We start from the raw sequence: 21,359 nt of genomic DNA, 5'->3' as shown, positions 1-21,359 counted from the left end.
CATTTTCATATTTCTAACTATTTTCATTGTCTTTGTCTTGTTGTTGTTGCTGATTTTCATACCAAATTTATTACAAAATTTATTCAATTTAGCCAGAGAATCTTGCAGACCTGTACTGGATTTATTTAAAAGTATAACATCATCTGCATAAAGTAAAGAGCTGAGATTAACATCTCCAATTTTGATATTAGGTTTAATAACACTTTCTGTCATAATGCAATCCATCCTTGTCTGACACCAGATTTAATATCAAACCATCTTCCTGTACTTCCTTCAATTCTAACAGCAGACTTACAACTCAAATAAAGACTAAGTACTGCTTGATATAATACCCCATTGACACCATATAACTGTAGTGTTTTGAATAGCTTTTCTCTTGGCACCTTGTCATGCCTTTTACAGGTATATAGAACTTAAATACAGATCTGTTATATTACCACGATTTCTCAACTATTTGTCGTAAAGTGAAAATCTGATACTGACAGCCTCTATTTGGCCTGAATCCAGTTTGTTCTTCACCAAGCTTCCCTTCTACAATCATAACCGTTTCTCAAGAACACTTGCATAAATCTTACACTCAGTACGGAAATACCTCTGTAATTCTCACATTCAGTTTTATTTCCCTTTTTGTATGAGTACTATGAGAGCTGTATTCCAATTCGTTCCTCTGTCCAGACCTTCTGAACTATGCAGTGCACCCACTGCAAGATTTTTTTACCTCCATACTTGAGCATTTCTGGTATAAAGGAGTAGTTGATACTCAAATATCAACTACTCCAGCTGCCTTTCCACATTACAGTCTTTTGATGGCTTTTTCAACTTCAAATATGGATGTGTATTCCTGATTGCATGCCTGTTGAGTGTTTTTTTTTTTTTTACTCTGCTGTCATTGCTTGTTTCATTTAGCAATTTTTCAAAATAACTGCTCCATACATCAAGAATATCTTTTTCTCCAGTTTTCACATCACCTTTTACAGAATTCTTTTCATTTCTGAACTTTTTCAACAACATACAGAATATTTTGTCACCTTCTTGATATTTATTTTCTAAGTTCTTACCAATTTGCTTTGGCTAATTTTACAGTGTTTAGCTTTCTTGCATTTGTCTCTGTATTCTCTAAGAGCACAAGCTGATTTATTTGGCAGGAACTTTTGACATGCTTTCTTCTTTTCTTCACTGCCTCTTTAACTTCCAGTGTCCAACATGAATTTCTGATTTTTATATCCTTGCAGACAACCTCACCACATGCCTCTCTGGCTGAATTAATCAATGTTTTCTTCAGGGCTTGCCACTGAATCTCCAAGGTTTGGTTCCTGTTCATAACTTGTTTTTTTCCTTTAAAATTTTCTTACATGTTCTTTTTTTCAATATGAAATTCAATTTTATCCTGCTCAAGACTAAATGGATGATCACTTCCAATTTCAAATCCTGTGTATACTCTAGTGTTCTGCACAGTGAGAAAACATCTCTATCAACAATAACATAGTCAATGAGACTTTTCTTATTCCTTGCCTCTTCTCTCCATGTGAATTTGTGCACATTTTTATGTTGGAACATGGTGTTAGTAATAACCAGTCGATGTCCTGAGCAGAAATTCAACAGGTATTTGCCTTTATTATTAACTTTGCTCTTTTCTCCAAATTTTCCCAAAATATTTTTCTATGTCAGACAATCATTTCCTACTCTGCTATTTAGATCCCCAATAAGGACCAACTTTTCCTTTTTTCATTGTGTCAGTTGCTTTCTCTAAAGCCTCAAAAAATTCCTCCACTTCTACTTTAGTAGAACCTTCTGTGGGACTATAGGCACAAATAAGTCTCTCCAGTTCCTCATTCTGATATTTGCCCACATCACTCTACTTGAGACTGCCTGCCATTCAAGAAGATTAGCCTCATGTTTAATGTTGAATACTATAGCTGCTACTCCTTTTCCCTGAAAGATCTCATTGCTTAGAAAGATCTCACTAGTTTTTGTCTGTTTTGTTTCAGTCACCTCTATTATATCAATCTGGTACTTATTCAATTCTTCAGCCAGCTCCATTTCTTTGTCATTCAGGCTTCTTATGTAGATAGTACCGATCTTGAACTCTGGTGATGTTCAGTTGGGGTGTGTTTTCAGATTTGTTCCAGTAGCTGACTTTTCGCTGTTCGCCCTGGTCCCTGGTGAAAACAACAGGGGCCTCGTTTAACTGGGTGATGCCCCAGCTGGCATGAAATTTCATGTACCATCATTTTATATTGTGGTTCAAGCCAATAAGAAGACAACAATTTGGTCAGCTAAATCCCAAATTGCCAGTCCATCCTCGTTCATTCAGTATTCAGGTAGATACCTAACAGGGTGCACCACGAAAAGGTGAGGATTGGACAAGTCAGAAGCCCTGGTCAGTTCTCTGCATTACTTTAAAGGCTATGTGGAGGTTTCCTCTTGGTTATACAGCTTTGACCTTTGAGCACCCGTGAGTAAAAACATAAAGTAGTAAATAAAACAAAGGAAGATAAAGACAGAACATACTGTCAAGTGAAACTACAGAACTTTTGGCTGAATGTTATGTTAAATTTGTTTTGTATAGAATTTGATGTTATTACTCAGATATGAATTTTACTAAGTCAGATATATGTTTTCTTTGAGCTCATATTATAAAATTCTAGAATGACTGTATAGTTATCCTCTGCATGTACTCAGAATTTAAGCATCAGATATATATGAACATTAAAATTTACTAATTGTAATTCTATAGAAAATATGAATGTCAAATCTCTTTACAGAGAGAAAGAAAATTACTAAATATACAGAATTGAATCTATTGTATATATTTACAATAACATCATAACAATTAAAGAAAAATAAAAAATTATATATAAATAGTTATCTTACTCTCCAACGATTTACTATAACTAAAAGGTTGGATATATAGTGCAAGGTGAGGAAGACATAACTGGTGCAGTAAAAAAGTATAATACTTTGAATAATAACAATGTTATGTCATTATTAATAATTATATTACACACACACAAACACATACAATATGATTCTTGCAAGTTGATTCTACAAAAATCATATTTTCTGTATGTGATCTCAACCTCAATGCACCAGATATTGTCAGTGTAGTATAATCAATATTTTATAACCAGCATTCCAATCAACTTTCTTCAAAATTGATTAATTATTGGTCAGGTCTGATTTTATTAGCTCAATATTTCAATCTTCTAAAGCATGCCTAACTGTCTGTCTACCATCTTAGTTTTACTCTGGGTCTTTTTTCATGCCATTTTTGCTTCACGTATTTGTTTTGCAATCTTCAATCACCTATTTTGTTTAAGTAACCATACCTACTTACCTCTGATTACAAATTCTTGCCTATTAACCACCCAACAGGCCATATGGATCAAATATATGCACTTCATATCCATATCATTTTTTTCTATAATATCCAAAAGTTATATTTACTTCAATGGACACTTGCATCCATGTAATTATGAATGTATATATATATGTTCAGGCTGATATGGTGGTTAATTTTCTCTTACCTTAATTTTCTATATGGCCAATTTTTGCCAACTGTTTTATTTCTAATCCAACTCAGATCTATATGTTAAGATTGTGGGGAAACATTGTTTTGTCACACATTGCTTAGTTATGATAGGAACAGTCTTCCTACCATAACCAACTTTATTTATTCTATTTTCATATTTAATTTCTTATCTTCAAAAATTGTGCCTAAATAGCTCCAATGCAAAACCTCTTCCCTGAGAATGTAGTTGTTTTCCCGTTTTCCTGTCTACTTTTTTCTTTTCTTTCTTTCTTTTTTTTACTACTGACATTAGTAACTAATTTTTCACAGCAATTATTTAATTTGGCTAAAGTCTGTTTGATGACTTGTAGCAGATTAATTTAAGAGGATGTCATCTCTAAAGAGTAAGTGAATATGTGATCAGGTTTAATACCATTTTCCTTAATAAAGTGATCTGTATAGATTGTAAATAACAGGAAAAGTAGTATATATTTCATGCCTTGCACCTGATTTAACATCAATCTATTTTAATATGCATCCTTCAATTCTAATTGCTGATTTGCAACTAAAACATAATGATATACATAACAGTCTATACAGTTCCATTTATATCATGCAGATATAGTAGCTGGAAGTTTCACATTTTTGTACTTTATCACATCCTTTTTTAAAATCAACAAAGCTTAAATATGTTTTCTCACAAATAAATTCAGAAAATTAATAAGATTGTGAGTTAAAGAAGTTAATTAGTGTTAAGGTAAAAAGGTTCTAATTTATGTTAAAGATTTTATAAATAGATAGAGAAAGCAATCTCCCTATTGTTTAATTCATGTATATTTCATAGTAATGTAAATGAAATGTGTTTTTTTATTTTTTTGTTAAAGGAATGCTGCCTGTTTGTTTATTTTTACAACTGCACTATTCCTAAATAAATCGGACTTGTGAGTGGGAAACTAAGTGAGATAGCCGAAGCGTAAAGTTAAGTAAAAGAATAGACCATGACTGTTGTGTAAAGTTTTATTGAAGGAATTTGTGTTAGAGAAATCTGCTGGCTGTCTTATTCAGTTTTATGCTAATTAAATGATATTAGTGGTGCAGTCTAAATTAAATAAATTTTCTAGTATCTTAGGCATAAGACTCTTAGTGCAAAGGGTAGATAAACATAGTACGTAATAATATTAGCAAGAAAGATTCAGAGAGAGAAAGTGCACGCAGCTAATAAAGTATAAAGATTTTAAGAATAATGGTATATAAGGTATAGAGCCAAAATATTAAAGGCAGTCAACAGATTACAATGCATTCTTACACGCTCCCCCTAAAGACAAAGCCCCATTTAATAAATATCCAGGTGTAAAAAAAAGATTCTGAGGTCTTGTAAAAAGATATATGGAGGTCAGATTAGGAGAAGTTTCAAAATCCACAACAAAGAACATATAGGTAACAGTGAAAACAAAAGTAAAGAAAAAAGTGAACTAGTAGCATGCATCCTCCATGCCTGCTTAGTGTAAGCAAAAAAAGTTTGTGTGTGAAGTATCTTCATGGCTGGGCTACTTGTATATAGAGGCTAATGACTTCACATTAATTGCCTTAGTACATTTGGATAAAGGATTAAACCAAGAATATAATTTCTTGGAAGCTTGCATTTATAGTATAACCAAATGAAAAAATACTTTTACATCTATTTCTGATCCAGAGCATTTTAATAATAAGGTGATCCACCTTTTCATTACTTGTATATGGGAAATATATGACTTCTGCATTACTTCAACCTTGGTATCTCTTCTGGGTCTGGCTCCCATTGATGATATTTGTTCATCTTTGTGGTTGCCTGTTTCCTGGGGGAGTAGAGAGGCTTTGCTTGGTGGAGGGTTTTTGCCTATCACTGAGTGGAGTCACCACTGAGTTTCTTGTCCTGGAGTGATGAGTTTAATAGTGATCCATTAGATTACGATGCATTCTTACACGCTTCCCCTAAGGTCATCAGTGAGATTTAGCGTGATCTTATAGATCACTCAGAATTTTTGAGGAGGTATCTCCACACTTTAACACACCTCAATGAAGGTCAAAACTAGTCTGGGGTAGGGGCCCTTCCCATAATGTTTAGCATTATAACACATCCAAAACGGGGTGTGCTTTGCATTATGGGATACTAAGGCAATTGATGTGAAGTCATTAGCCTCTATATACAAGTAGCTCAATCATGAAGGTACTTCACATTTGTTTGCTTACACTTGGATAAAAGTTTAAACCAAGAATAAAATTTCTTGACATATTTAATTCATATCATTCAAAATGTTTCCTTAGCTATTTATTATAAAATCTGGCTTGGCAGTTCTCCCCCCCTTCCCACACACACATTATTTAAATTATTAACCCAACATGCAGAAAGTTTCAAAATCTGCAGCACATTTTTTTTTGGGGGGGGGGGGGGGAGGTTTAAGTGGAAAGCAGGAATCTATGCCAGAAGGTTGTAGTGCTTAGGGAGAAGAAGTTGTTCAAAAAAAAAGTAGATGAAATGAAAAAGGAAGACGAGAAGTGTTCAGTAGGGTTCAACAGCAAATAAATGTTGACTATTAGCCATTTGTATCCTTAATCTTAAAATATAAAATAAAATAATAAAAAAAAGTGGAAAGAATATATAAATTACATATTTATGAAAATATCTACAGAAGAGGTATAAGGTAAGGCAGAAACAGAATAAGAACATCTATTAGTATGTTCAGTATTTGCACATGAATTCAGTTTTTTTCAGTTTGTGCTTCATTTATTTTCACCCTTGAGCAATCTTTCACTACATTTTCTCAAATATTTTTGCATAAATCTTTCCTGAATGACAAAGTAGTAGGGAAATTCCTATATAACCTCAACATTCAGTTTTACATTCAACTTTCACTAAACAAACACCATTATAACAAACTGCTATAAAATCCTAGTCAAAAATCCCATTATGTATAATACTATTTTAAAAGAAATTCACTGTAGCAAACTATATAGCATAACAAACTATTCTTGCAGTCCCTTATGTTCACTACAGTGAATTTCTGTGTTCAAATCCCACAATAACAACAACAGGCTGTGGGATTTTAACCCACAGTCTGTTGGTTGGAGACTGGGTATGCAATACACTCAACTAACCATGTTGACAAATTGGAGGAATAATTGACAAATTATTCCTCCTGAATAATTTCTATGATGATTCATTGTATCAAGTGTTTCGTCATTTAATAATTTTTTTAAAGTAATTATTCTAGACATTCAAAATATCCTTATTTTTTTTTTTTTTAAATAATTTTTATATCACCTTTATGATCTTTGATTCCTGATTCCTAAGAACTGAGAAGTAGTTAGCTCTAGGTATCTCCACAGATTTATCTCCCACCTCAATAAAGATTCAGGCTGGTCTGAATACTCAGAAAATGGGAGTGCATTGCAGGATGCTAAGCAACTTAACGTGAAGTCAACTGCATCTATATACGAGGGTGGTCTGAAAAGTTCTCGGCCTTGACCATAGATGGCAACACTACCGAGAAGATTTTTTCTATAAGTTGGTACATCTGTCGTAAGCATCCATGTGAAATTGCAAGTCATTCTATCAAGTAGTTTGTTTTATACAGCTGTCTGAAGCAAAAGTGTTGTCTGTAGCCCTTGATATGGATAAAATTGAGTATCATGAGGTTATAAAATTCTTTGTAAAAGAAGGTTTAACAGCAAAAGAAATTCATTCAACATTCATAAATGATTATGGGCACTCTTCTCCTTTGGGCTGCTGAGTTTAAACATGGCTGTACCAGCCTTCAAGATGATCCAAGTGAAGGACGTCCAAAAAGTGTAACAACACCAGAAATCATTTGATCAAGTGCACAATATGGTATTGGATGACTGGCAAGTCAAAGTGCATGAAATTGCTGAGACTATAGGCATTTCAAAAGAACATGTAGGATATATTTTGCATGAAGAATTGCAAATGAAAAAGCTTTGCGCAAGATGGGTGATGTGCTTGCACACAGTAAATCAAAAATGCACTAGCATGAAAATCCCTAAACAGTGCTTGGAGAGTTTTAACAAGAATAAAATGGATTTTGTGCATCGATTTATTACTATGGATGAGACGGATTCACCATTACACACCAGAATCCAAACAGCAGTCAAACACAGTGGACAGGAGCCTGTTGTTCAGCGCCAAAGAAGACAAAGTTGGTTGCATCAGCAGGAAAGGTCATGGCATCGGTGTTTTGGGATGCTAAAGGCATTTTGTTTATCAATTATCTTGAAAAGGGTAAAACAATAACCGGGGAATATTATTCCGATCTTTTAACCAAAAGATGAGTCTTTTCTACAACTATATTTCTAGATGTCTGGAATTCATTTCCTACTCTACTGTTTGGGTCTCTGACAAAAGTAGAGTAGGAAGTGAATTCCAGACATCTAGAAATAGACATCATAAACTTCCTCTACTTCTCTCCTAAAACCCTGCATGCATTACAGGCATGAATAAGTTTCTCCTTCCAATTTATTTGATATCATTTTGAAATTTGCACTTATTATGCAACACAAACACTTGATTGGCTCACAATCAAAAGTTTGTTTACTGTTGAGCACTATCTCCTTTCTTTGATCCCTAGTACCTTATAATTTAGAAAAATCTTTAATTTTATATATTTTAGTTGTCTTAGTGTCCATAATTTCAATAAAACCAATTATATCAACATGATACCCCCCCCCCCCTCATCTGCTAGTTTCACTACTTTTCCATTGATGTTTCTCGCAATGTTGATTGATACCTATCTTCATTTCTGGTGAGGTTATTCTAGCTAACTTTTCACTGTTCACTCTAGTTCCCCAAAGAAAATAATTTTTTTAGGGGTTTGGGGGAAATGTTTAAATGAGCAATGTCCCATCTGGCATGATATATGATTATGTTGTATTGTTATAACCTATATGTAATTTCAGCAAATATAGAATCAATTTGGTAAACTCAAACTAAGAATCCATTCTTGTTCATTCAGCATCAAAGTGGATATCAAGTAATAGGGTATATCATGGGAAGGTGAGTACTGGAAACTAGGTTAGAAGACCTAGTCAATTCTTCACATTCCCCATAGTCCATATCAAGATCTCTGTGGCAGTTACCTATCTAGATGGAGACCAGGGAACACCCTTAAAAGATCCGACTTGTTTATTTTCTACATTTTATACACGTTTTTATAAAATCTGATATCCTTTGCCAAAGGCTATCCAGCCTGGAATCTCCACTTTTCCATCTGCTCTAGCTCAAGATTTCCTTAAATCTCTTTAAAGCCTTCATTTGCTGCCTTTACCACTCCCCTAACTGTGACAACCATGCTGCCTTTTTTTACTACTTATCACAAAACTGATTTTATACAAAGTGATCACCCCAGTTGTGAGAATGTCTTCCTAGGAGGCTCAGCTTCTTTGGAGAATTATTTTCCCTACTCCATAAAACAAGCCAGAAGAGAAGCTGAATCATTTGACATCAGTCATGACCTAACACAAATAGTTAACATACCTTTTCTTAACTAGCTCTTCCTTTGGCAACTCTGACCCCAATCTTATTCAAGTCTCCACTACAGTTCGTCCTTCTCCCAATCCATCACAGCCTTGTAACCTATGGCACTACAATTGTGCCAACTGGGATGACCTTCAGAATTTTATGCCTCTTTTCCATGGCAAGATAACAGTTTGTGTTCTCCTAATCCAAATATTTGCACTAAACTAATAACTGAAATAATCCTCAATGGAATAATGGCCTTCATTCTCCGCTCCACTGTAAACCCTTGACCTGTATTCAAGCCCTGGTTCTCAGAAAAAAAAAAAGAAAAAAAAACTGCACATCTTCAGTCCATGATAAAAATGCAGCATATGTTCAATGGCCTAAATTAAATACTTCTCATTCAAGCTTCCACAACAGCCCAAAACAAGTTTAAAAAAAAAAAGAAGCTATCAATGATTCCAAAGTAACTTCACAACAATGAAATGCACTAAACTTGCCTCCTGCTCAACTCTCAGTCGAGCCTTCTAGTCCCTTGTTGGGCATAACTTTTGCCCTTCCATGTTGTCACCTCTTTTGCATCCTGATGGCACTATGGTAATCTCATCAAAAAAAAAAAAAAAAGGCAAACCTCTTGGCATCAGGTTTTACCTCCAACTCCTGCCTGGACAACCAAAGCAAATCAGCTCCCGAACTTCCACAAACTGCTCACTGCAAGCCTCCTCTGAACTTTTGCCAAAAGGACTTCAGAAAAACTTTCATTAATCTTGATACCAATAAGATCTAGATGGTATTCATATTCCACTGGCATCTACTCAACAGCATGGAGGCAAGCCTACATCCAGCCTGTACCCAAAAATGAGTGACAAAATTCAGCCATTTAACTATAAACCAATTACTCAGACCTAAGTGCTTTCAAAAGTGATAGAGAAGTTTACGAACAGCCAGCTTCTTCATTACCTGAAGACTCGACAGTTAATTGGCGATCACAATATGGATTCTACCGCTCTTGTCGTACAGCTGACCTCCTAGCTAATCTCACCCATCTTTGGATACAGATTTGGAGAAACCCCATGTTATTGCTCTCGATATTTCAAAGGTATTCGACTGTATCCAGCATCAAGGCCTCCTGAACAAGCTACTATTTCATGGTCTCCCTCCTGCACTATGATTGAAGTGATAGCTTCTTTGCTGGTTGTTCAATGCATGTCATGGTGGATGGCTTCCTCTCATCAGATTTCTCCATCAATGCTAGAGTATCTCAAGGTTCTGTACCCTCACCCAAATTTTTCCTCCTTTATATCAATGACCTTCTCTCACTGACTTCAAATCCTATTCATACCTTTTCCACAAATGACATAAGCCTCAAGATCTTCCATAACCAATAACTTAAACACTGATCTCTTCACCATCCACATCAAATGGACTGAAGACAACTTAGTAAATTTCAATGCCAAAAAAAATAAAATAAATAAATCAAGACCTGCAAGAAAAATACTACCTCACTTTCTCTCACCTTTGATAACGTTCCAATTTCCTTTTAAGATCAGCTTTCTCCTTTTGGGTTGACTATCACAACCAGTTTATCCTGGTGCAAATATATTACATATATAGCCTCCTCAGCCTCTTAAAAAAAACTTGGTTTCGTTTCCTTTCAAAATATTACTTCTCTTCCGCTCAACTCCCAACACTTTATAAATCTCAGATCTGACCAAACTTGGAATATTGTTCCCACATTTGGGGTAGTGCATCCAAGACCTCCCTAAGAATTCTTGATGATATTCAGACTACCTTCTGTCACTTTCCCATAGGAACTGTCTCTTCACTGCCTTTTCTATAGGTACTTTCATGGGCACTACGTCTATGAATTGGCCACTACCATTCTTCCACTTTCTTCTAACCATGTAAGAACCAGAGCAGCCACTGGCTAACAACCCTACACTGTCCATCTCTAAACAAACTGAACAAAATTTTCATATGTTCCCTCATTCCATCCACCTCTATTCCTAGGAACAATCTCTCCCATGCTGTTTTTCTCATGGAGTAGAACCTTCAACTCTTTAAAAAACATATTAGCAGGTTAATTCTTTCTCACTAATCGCTTAACCACATATGGCACTGTAGTGTTATAGGGTTCAGTACCTTTTATGTGTGGGATCATCATCGTAAAAAATTGCATGTATGCAGTTAACATGATGGCACTTTCCCATTTCTACTTGCTTGGAGAGAAGTCAATGAATGCCATAATGTGAGTAACAAACAGTCATATGGCACCCACCTTAATAAGATGTGGGTGCCATGGCTGTGTACTTTCCACAAGCATATGATAGCAATTAATGGAAATTTTGGATCATTCTTCCTGCAGGCATGTAATGAGGTCTAGGACTGTTGTGGGATGGAAATCCCTTGACCTCACCGGATGCCCCAGTTCATCCCACAGATGTTCAATAGGGTTGAGATCAGAGTTCTGTGAAGGCGAGTAAGTGTGGTGACATTTGTGTCCACAAACCACATAGTTACAGCAACAGCGTTATGACAGGGTGCACTGTCTTGCAGAAAGAGACAATGGTCAGTTTCATAGAAATGTCACATAGTAGAAGCATTGCATTGTCTAGAAACCTCTCGGAGTTGAAGGCGAAAACCAGGAAAAATAGGACAATACCATCACACCACCACCTCTGAATTTCATAGTCCAGGTTACGCACTCTGGTAAGATACATTCACTGGGCATCCATCACACCCACCCATCTGTTTGATAGAGGACACAGTGTGATTCAATATTCCATAACGCAGCTTTCCAAGCTTCCATGTCCCACGCTACACGTTCTCTGCACTACTGAAGACAATGCTGGTTTGGGCAATGTGGGACTTGCACATTGTAGTCCTACCATGGAAATCCATGTTGTGAGCCTCAGTTCTGAATGTTTTTTTTTGGTGCAGATTCATGTTCCAGTCAATGCCCAGAACTTTGCATTCAATGTGTCAGCTGACAAATGGCAGTTTTTTTTAAAATTTTATTATCTCTTGTAGCACTCCACAGTCACGTTCAGTGAATGTGGTGGGTTGTCTACTGCAGGTATCAGTTGTAGTTGACTCCCCATGCTTCCATCTCAGTATGGTATCACTGATTGTTGACCTGGGATGGCCCAATTTGTCAACAATTTGCCAAAAAGATAGGCCTGCTACATGGCATCCTATCAGAATGCCTTTTTGAAACTCCAACAGTTCCCTTCTCACAGCCATTTCACCCAGACATAGTTGCACTGACTTAGGAGCAACATATTCCTCCGATTTATACTAGCTACAAACATGTGACTTGTAACATGGCACAATGCACCTTGGTCATGGTGGTGTCTGTTGACTTCTTTCCAAGGTGTATTTGGGATAGTAGCATTGCATCATTATCCTTGACTATGTTTCAGACAAATAGGAAACAAACTCTTGAAAATTTGACTGATCAAACTCACATAAGCAATCATTACTTTGCAGATGATGTTATAACTGACATTCAGGCTGGCCCCATACCACTTTGGTAATCTGTGTAAAAACAGTATTAACTGGGTTAATGATAAACAGCAATAAAAGCAAAGTCCTAAATAAATAAGACAGAACAAGAGATTAAGTTAAAATGATAACATTTCTGAAGACAATAGAAAGCTTTCAATACCTAGGTTTCTGTATCAAGACAACAATAGTGCAAATCAAGAACAAAGCACCTCATTTTTATAAAGATTAACTTTCTCTTGTTCATCTTTGTTCCTGTCATTATCCTATTTCACTCAGGATCGGATCTCTTAGTCCATCTTTCTGCCTTTTTTTGGAGATCTTTTTATAGGGACATCCATATTAAATGTGGGCTATCATGTCCTCTCAGTTCCATATGCACTTCCAACACCTAATGCATCTCATGACATGTCCATACCAACTAAGCTGGCACTCAGTTATTTTATCACCAATAGATCTAACTTTGAAGCTCCCACTGATGTGCTCTTACACACTTTATCTAGCATGGTAACACCTCTGGCTCACCTCAGCATCTTCTTGATGTCATGTAGTTTCTGTTTTTTGTTATTTCTTAAAGAGGCCAACATTCCATGCCATATATAATAGCAGGTTGTACTTCTGTTTATATATCTTCCTCTCACTTGCACTGGCATCTTTCTGTCACATAATACTCCAGAGACAGTGTTCTCCATTTCATTCAGCTGTGTTTGTGCAGTGTTCCACATCTAAGTTAATGGTGCCATCCTTTGTGAGGATTGAGCTCAAGTATTTAAAGCTGTCAATCTTCTTGAGTGGGATCTCTCGAAGTTATATGATGTTATTATTAGGGCCATTCAAAAAAACACAGCCTACATACCTAGTCTTCTGTCTGCTAATTTGCAAGCCACCAGTTTCCAATGCTGTCTTCCACTTATCTAGCATGAACTGTCAAGACTTCTGAGTCATGAGAATGCCATCAGCATATAAAATATCCCATGGGGTAGGTCATTAAATGTTTGCTGTTAGATAGTCCATGACCAAATTAAACACAGAAGTGGTTTAGCATAGATCCTTGAAGTGCTTTCACCTTTATTTCCAATTCTGTGCTGGTTCCTTCTGGGCCTCCCACTTTGATTGTGACATTCCAGTACGTCTTTTACTTGGATAATATTCTTGGACCTCCTGTGATCAATAAATATTATGTATAGGGTCTTTTTGTTATTTTTGTGCCTTTGTAGTAAATTTCTGATTGAGCATAAGGCATCAATTGAGGATTTTCCTGCAATGATTTTCAGTGATGTTTGTTAGCTCCTGAAACCTTTAAGTGCTCACTCCCATATTTTGAATCATGAGAGATGAGTTTTATTGCTCTATAATACCACAGAGTCACACATGTTCTTTATTTTTATAGGACAGTTCAATGTTGAATAGCAGAAAAGCTTTTCTGTTATTCAATTGGCATTCTCTCTGTGAGGATCCTGTTAAAAAGATTTGTTAGGAAGGTTACACCCACCATGCCCAACCTTTTCCACAATTCAGCCAGAATATTATCAGATCTTGTGGCTTTGTCATTTGCCATTTTGTCAATTACTTTCTTTACTTCTGATTCTGTGATCTCCAGCACAGGATCATCTGTTGTTGGTAGGTCAGGCACAACTTTGATAGGGGGTTTCATTCAGCAGACGATAGTAATACTCCTTTCATCTGCCTTATGTCCTCATTATTTGTCAGTAACACCCCTGATCAATCTTTATGTATCTGACTGCCTTGATGTCTTTTGAACTGCAATATCTTTGTTTTGTGATCTTGAAGATTTCCTCATTGTTTTTGGCCATTTCAAGTGCTTGTGCTATGGTCCTTCTCACATCCTTTGCTGCCTGATATGCAAATGCAATCTTCTTCAGTTTTAGTTCACTGCCATTTTTTGAAAAGGGGTTTCTTATTATGAAGCATATCTTTTACTTCTTCCCTCTACCATCTGTTTTCCTTGTTGCCATTTATAAGTGCAGCATTGTTGGAAGTCATCCCATATTTTATTCACTGAGCATCTAGGTCCCCTCTCAGTGCAGGCGATCTACAAAATCTTCACACAGATTTTGTCCTCTGAGGCTCTGCATTGATACCTTTTTTTATAAAATAGTAAAAGAAACTGTGTCTCTAGTAGACAATTTATGATTTGTGCTTCTTGTAATCAAATTGCCTGAAGGTAAGAATATTTATACTCAATGAATCAGTGAGGATGAATGGAACAATATATGCTAAATGAGTCCCATGGAAGTTAAGAAGAAATTTTATATTTTGAGAAAAGGTCTGATAAAAAAAAGTGATTCTAATGACTTTTTTTTTGGACTTTGTTGTGAAAAAAAATAAAGTGCTCAGTCTGGTAACTGATTAAGTACCTGTTAAACAAACAATAATAGAATGAGTCTGTGAGAGAATGAATTTATTTAGAAGGCCTTGGATCTAAATAGTTTTACAGTTTCATTAAATATATATTATATATATATATATATATATATATATATATATTTGGTCTCGAGTCAGTCATTTCCTAGATTCTAAAAGGAATGAAGTTAAAAGTCACTGCACCAAGTGGAGTGAACTTTTCTAAATTTACTTAATACACGATGTGAAAACAGTGAGATGCATCTGTAAGCATACATCAAGTGTAAACACTCATTTTTTAATATATATTTTCACTATTTATTCCTGTAAGGTATGAATGAATAATTTTGCGATGATGAAAGTGCATATAAAACTGGAGATACCAAAAACTATAAGCATAAATTTAATTTAATGAATGGAAATTCTACTTACTGAGTGAAAAATATTACCTCTTGTTGAAAGTTCTGAGCAGCCCTAACATTGCTTTTATGCAAATCCTCTTCTGCAGCTCTCTCTCGAGCTTCAAGATCTATAGAGAAATTGTTGATGTAATATACAACTGAATAGCTTTAAATAACAGTTTATCAAGTTAAAATAATCTGCAATAAACATCAACTGGATTTCTATTCAGGACATGGACTAGTCATGTGCACAGTCACATGGTGAGAAGACACAAGAAATAAGAAAAGTCTAATTGATAATATTACTGTTGATAGCAATATTCAAATGGTATCAGAACAGAGTATACAGAGGATTCAAAAGGGGAATTGATCACCATTTAGTTTTTAGCAGGATAAAAATGAAGTTCATATTGAAAAGCATATAAACACAAAGCATATTGAAAGTTCCTGAAAAGTAAGTCAGTTTATGCTCTGGGAGAATAGAAAAAAAAAAATGTAAGAAAAGATGAAACAAGCAGTGTCAGCATGGTGGTAGAAAACTCCCATCAAGAATGCAGTCAGAAATACATATCTATACTTGAAGTAAAAAGTCATCAAAAACCTGAAATGTGGAAAAACAGCTGGAGCAGATGAAATTCAACCAGAAATGCTCAATTATTATTATTATTAAGAGACTTCCAGAGAGTCAGGGGCTTATCGAGGGAAGCCACATAATACGTGCACCAGCTATCATATGTATTCTTGAATTCATTTACACTGCTTGCACTCACTACATCCAATGGCAATCCATTCCAATCACACACTATCCTATAGAGAAAAATCTAGCCCTCGCCTCTTCTTAGCAGCATTCTCAGCTTTAAAGGATGCCCTCTTGTCCTTTCCCCACCCTCCATGAAATGAAAAATTCCATCAATTAAAATCCTGTATGACCATTTCAGAAGTTTGTAAGTCTCAATCATATCACCCATCTTTCTTCCGTTTGCTAATGTCTGCAGTCCACAAATTCTCAATCTGCCTTCATAATTCAGTATTCGACAATCCTGATATCCTTTAACACTCAACTTTTCACGCTCTCCACTGTATCAGAATCACAATGAAAACCAGGAGACCTATGCACAATAGTCCAAGTGAAGGTATAAATATGGTGGTAGAAAAGATTTACAGTGAATACACTGCATAATTCAGAAGGTTTGATTAAAGAGTTGAATTTCAGATGAGTGGAGTATAGAAGTAATCATAATTATCCATAAAAAGAGGAATAAAACTGAATGTGAGAATTACAGAGACATTTCTCTACTCAGTATATCCATCGTAAGATTTATTGCAAGCATACTTGAAAAGAGGCTAAGAAAAATTCTTGATAGCTTGGAGAAAAACAATCTGAGTTCAGGCCAAATAGAGGTTGTCAGGATCAGATTTTCACTTTAAGACATACAATTGAAATGCAGAAAGGCAGCTGGGGTAGATAATATCCAACCAGAAATGCTTAGGTATGGAGCTATAAAAGTTTTGAAGTGGCTACACTGCATAATTCTGAAGACCTGGTTAGAAGGTCTAATTCCCGATGATTGGAGTAGAGCTCTCATAGTACCCATCTATAAAAAAAAAGGGAATAAAGTTAAATGTGAGAATTACAAAGGAATTTCTCTAATAAGTGTTCCAGGTAAGACTTATGAAAAATACTTGAAAAGAGGTTGAGAAAGATTGTGGAAGAGAAACTTCAAGAAGAACAGATGAGTTGAGGACAAACCGGGGTTGTCAAGATCAGATTTTCACTTTATGACAAACAGCTGAAAAATCATGGGAATAGACAAGGATATGTACTTAAGTTTTGTAGATCTGGAAAAGCATGTGACAACATGCCCAGAGAAAAGCTTTTAAAACTAATTATATGGAGTATATGGAACATTATACAGGGCAATACATAGTCTATATTTAAGTTGTAAGTCACCAGTTAGAATTGAAGGCAATGCAGGAAGATTGTCTGATGTAAAATCAGGGATAAGACAAGGATGCACATTATGAAAAAAAGTGCCATTAGATCTCAGATTAGAATTGGAGATGTCAAACTTAGCTGTTTGCTTTATGCAGATGATGTCCTAAACACAACTAGTGCATGTCTCCAGGATTCTCTAACTAAATTGAATAACAACTGTAACAAATATGGCATGAAAATCAGTAAAAAAAAAAAAAAGACCAAACTATGAAAATAGGCAGAAGCAGTGAACACATCAACTGCATTCTGAATGAAGAGCCTATAGGAAGTAAAATATTTCAGCTATTTGTTTTTAGTGAAGATGGCAAGCACTCGGTCAAAGACTAGAGACCATAGACATGAGGGATCTGAGAAAAATTAGGGAAGTGAATGGCATCAATGGCACAATCATATTAAATTTAAAGATATTAGAAATGAACTTGGCATTATTAGCATTCAAGAATGTGTCAGCAGAGTTAACCTAAGGTGGTATAGCCACTTAAATAGAATGGGTGAGGAATGGTTACAAAATAGGTGTTTGATGTCAATATGGCAAGAAGGAGGCCGTCAAGGAAGACCAAGGTCTAGCAGGATTGATTAAGTCAGAAGTGCCTTAGAAGCAAGAAATGTTAGATATGACAATATTGGAGTGCTCACAAGTAACATAGTGATTTGGAGAAAAATTGTTGATAGGAGAATAATAATAACGTTAACTTAATCATGTAGTTCTGTCATAGTAACCTGATCATACATATGGTCATGTATGATCAGGTTACTGGATCCGGATCAGGATTTCCGGATATGTATGCTTGAGCATACATATCTGGAAATTGATGATGATGAACCATCAACATAAGGATTATTAATGGAAAGGAAATTGAAATTGCAGAAGAACTGGAAAAGTATCATGTGGACATAACTGGCAATACCAACAAAAAGAAGACAAAAAATAGGCAAGATATTACTAAATAATTATAGGATGTTATATTTAGACAAGGGGTGCTTAAGGGTCAAAGCTGTATAACTGAGAGGAGACCTCCACATAGTCTTTAAAGGAATGCGGACAACCAACCAGGGCTTCTGACCTAATGCCCAATCCTCACCTTCTCGTGGTGCACCATGTTGGGTATCTACCTGGATACTGATCGAACGAAGATGGGCTGGCAATTTAGGATTTAGCCGACCAAATTGTATTCTTATTGGCTTAAACCAATATACAAAATGTTGGTACAACATGACAAAATTTCATGCTGGCTGGGGCGTTGCCCAGTTAAACAGGGCCCTTGTTGTTTTCGCCAGGGAACCAGGACGAACAGCAAAAAGTCAGCTACTGGAACAAATCTGAAAGCACGCCCCCAACTCAACATCACCACAGTTAAAGATCGGTACTATCAACATAAGAAGACTGAATGGCAAAGAAATGGAGCTAACTGAGGAATTAGATAAGTACCAGATCGACATAATAGGGGTGACTGAAACAAAAGAGACAAAAACTGGTGAGATCTTTCTGAGCAATAAATACAAATTGTTGTATTCAGAAAATGACAATCAAGGAAAAGAAGGAGTAGCAATAGTATTCAACACAAAATACGAGGCTAATCTTCTTGAATGGCAGGCAGTCTCAAGTAGAGTGATGTGGGCAAATATCAGAATGGAGAATTGGACAATGAGACTTATTTGTGCCTATGGTCCCACAAACGGTTCTACTAAGGTAGAAGTGGAGGAATTTTTTGATGCTTTAGAAAAAGCAAATGACATAATGAAAAAGGAAAAGTTGGTCTTTGTTGGGAATCTAAATAGCAGAGTAGGAAATGATTGTGAGACATACAAAAATATTTTGGGAAAATTTGGAGAAAAGAGCAAAGCTAATAATAATGGCAAATTCCTGTCGGATTTCTGCTCAGGACATGGACTGGTTATTACTACCACCATGTTCCAACATAAAAATGCGCACAAATTCACATGGAGAGAAGAGGCAAGGAATAAGAAAAGTCTCATTGACTATGTTATTGTTTATAGTGATATTTTCTCCCTGGTGCAGGACACCAGAGTGTACAGAGGATTTGAAATTGGAAGCGATCACTATTTAGTCTCGAGCATGATAAAAATGAATTTCATACTGAAAAGAATAACATGTAAGAAAGTTTTAAAGCAAATAAAAGTTGAGCAACTTTCAGATGTACACTGTAAACTAAAATACACAAAGATTATTGAATAAAAAATGAAAGAGTTTGAGAACAGGAACCAAACCTTGAAGAAAACCCAGCTTGATTCAGGATTCAGCCAGAGAGGCATGTGGTGAGGTTGTCTGCAAGGATAGAAAAATCAGAACTCCATGGTGGACACAGGAAGTTAAAGAGGCAGTGAAGAAAAAGAAGAAAGCATATCAAAATTCCTGGCAAAAAAGTCAGCTTTTGCTCTTAAAGAATACAGAGACAAATGTAAGAAAGCGAAACACTGTGTAAAACTAGCTAAACAAAAGTCATGGAGGATTTTGGCAAGAACATGGAAAATAAATATCAAGAAGGTGGTAAGATATTCTGGAGGTTCTTGAAGAAGCTTAGAAATGGAGGAAAGAGTGCCGTAAAAGGAGTTAGAGATGATAGAGGTGAAGAAAACAGGAGAAAAAGATATCCTTGAAGTATGGAGTAATCATTTCGAAAAATTGCTAAATGAAACAAGCAGTGATGACAGCACAGTGATAAAAAACACTGACCAGGGCATGCAGTCAGGAATACATATCCATACTTGAAGTAGAAAAAACCATCAGAGGTTTGAAATGTGGAAAGGCAGCAGGAGTAGATGATATTCGACCAGAAATGCTGAAGTATGGTGGTATAAAAGTCTTATAGTGGCTGCACTGCATAGTTCAGAAAGCCTGGACAGAGGGACGAATTCCCGATGATTGGAGTAGAGCTCTCATAGTACCCATATATAAAAGGGGAAATAAAACTGATTGTGAGAATTACAGAGGTATTTCCCTGCTGAGTGTTCCTGGCAAGATCTATACAAGTATACTTGAGAAACAGTTGAGAAGAATTGTGGAAGAAAAGCTGGGTGAAGAACAAGTTGGATTCAGGCCAAATAGAGGCTGTCAGGATCAGATCTTCACTTTACAACAAATAGTTGAGAAAGCATGGGAATATAACAAAAATCTGTATTTAAGTTTTGTTGATCTGGAAAAGGCACATGACAAGGTGCCAAAAGAGAAGCTATTCAATACACTACAGTTATATGGTGTCAAGGGTGAATTATATAAAGCAATACTTAGTCTTTATTTGAGTTGTAAGTTAGCAGTTAGAATTGAAGGACATACAGGAAGATGGTTTAATGTTAAAGCTGGTGTCAGACAAGGATGTTCATTATTCCTCTCTGTTATTTATTATCTATATGGATCACATTATGAAGGAAAGTGGCATTAAACATGATATCAAAATTGGAGATGTTAATCTCAGCTCTTACTTTATGCAAATGATGTGATACTTCTAAATAAATCCAGTACCAGTCTGGAAGATTCCCTGAATAAATTGAATAACTGTTGTAAAATATTTAGCATGAAGGTCAGCAATAACAAGACAATGGCAATAGGCAGAAGTATTGAATATATCAACTGCATTGTGAATGGAGAACCTATAGAACAAGTAAAACATTTCAACTACTTAGGCACGATTTTTAGTGAAGATGGTAAATTAAATATGGAAATAGATAACAGAATCAACAAAGCTGGTATGGTAGGAAGTCAATTGAATAAATTCATATGGAATAAGCGAGAAATTAGTCGGAACACTAAATTAGCTGTATACAAGACAGTGTTTAAACCAGTTTTAACTTATGGATCTGAGAGCTGGGCCAGTATTAAAACACTTGACCAAAGACTAGAGACAGCAGATATGAGAGTCCTGAGAAAGATTAGAGGCATGAACAGATGGCTTCAATGGCAATATCATATTAAAAATGAGGATATTAGGAAAGGACTTGACATTGTCAGCATCCAGGAATGCGTTAGCAGAGCTATTCTCAGGTGGTATGGTCAATTAAACAGAATGGATGAGGAAAGATTAGCAAAACAAGTGTTCTCTGTCAGGTTGGCAGGAA

General features: G+C 35.8%; 1 protein-coding gene across 1 annotated transcript in view; it reads right to left on the bottom strand.

Moving 5' to 3' along the window:
- Positions 1-21,359, bottom strand: part of LOC150101601 (dnaJ homolog subfamily C member 17) — a 189,431-nt gene that overhangs the window by 112,106 nt on the left and 55,966 nt on the right. The window contains exon 5 of the mRNA XM_090400693.1: positions 15,338-15,417. Coding sequence (XP_090256819.1) covers positions 15,338-15,417 — 80 coding nt within the window. The remainder of the gene's footprint in view (positions 1-15,337; positions 15,418-21,359) is intronic.

This window comes from Typopeltis vanoorti, chromosome 11, assembly GCF_054136105.1.
Source record: "Typopeltis vanoorti isolate ZY-2024b chromosome 11, IOZ_Tvanoo_1.0, whole genome shotgun sequence".
In the NCBI taxonomy this organism is placed as follows: domain Eukaryota; kingdom Metazoa; phylum Arthropoda; class Arachnida; order Uropygi; family Thelyphonidae; genus Typopeltis; species Typopeltis vanoorti.
Note: the sequence above shows the minus strand (reverse complement) of the source record. Positions and strands in the feature narration are given on the sequence as shown.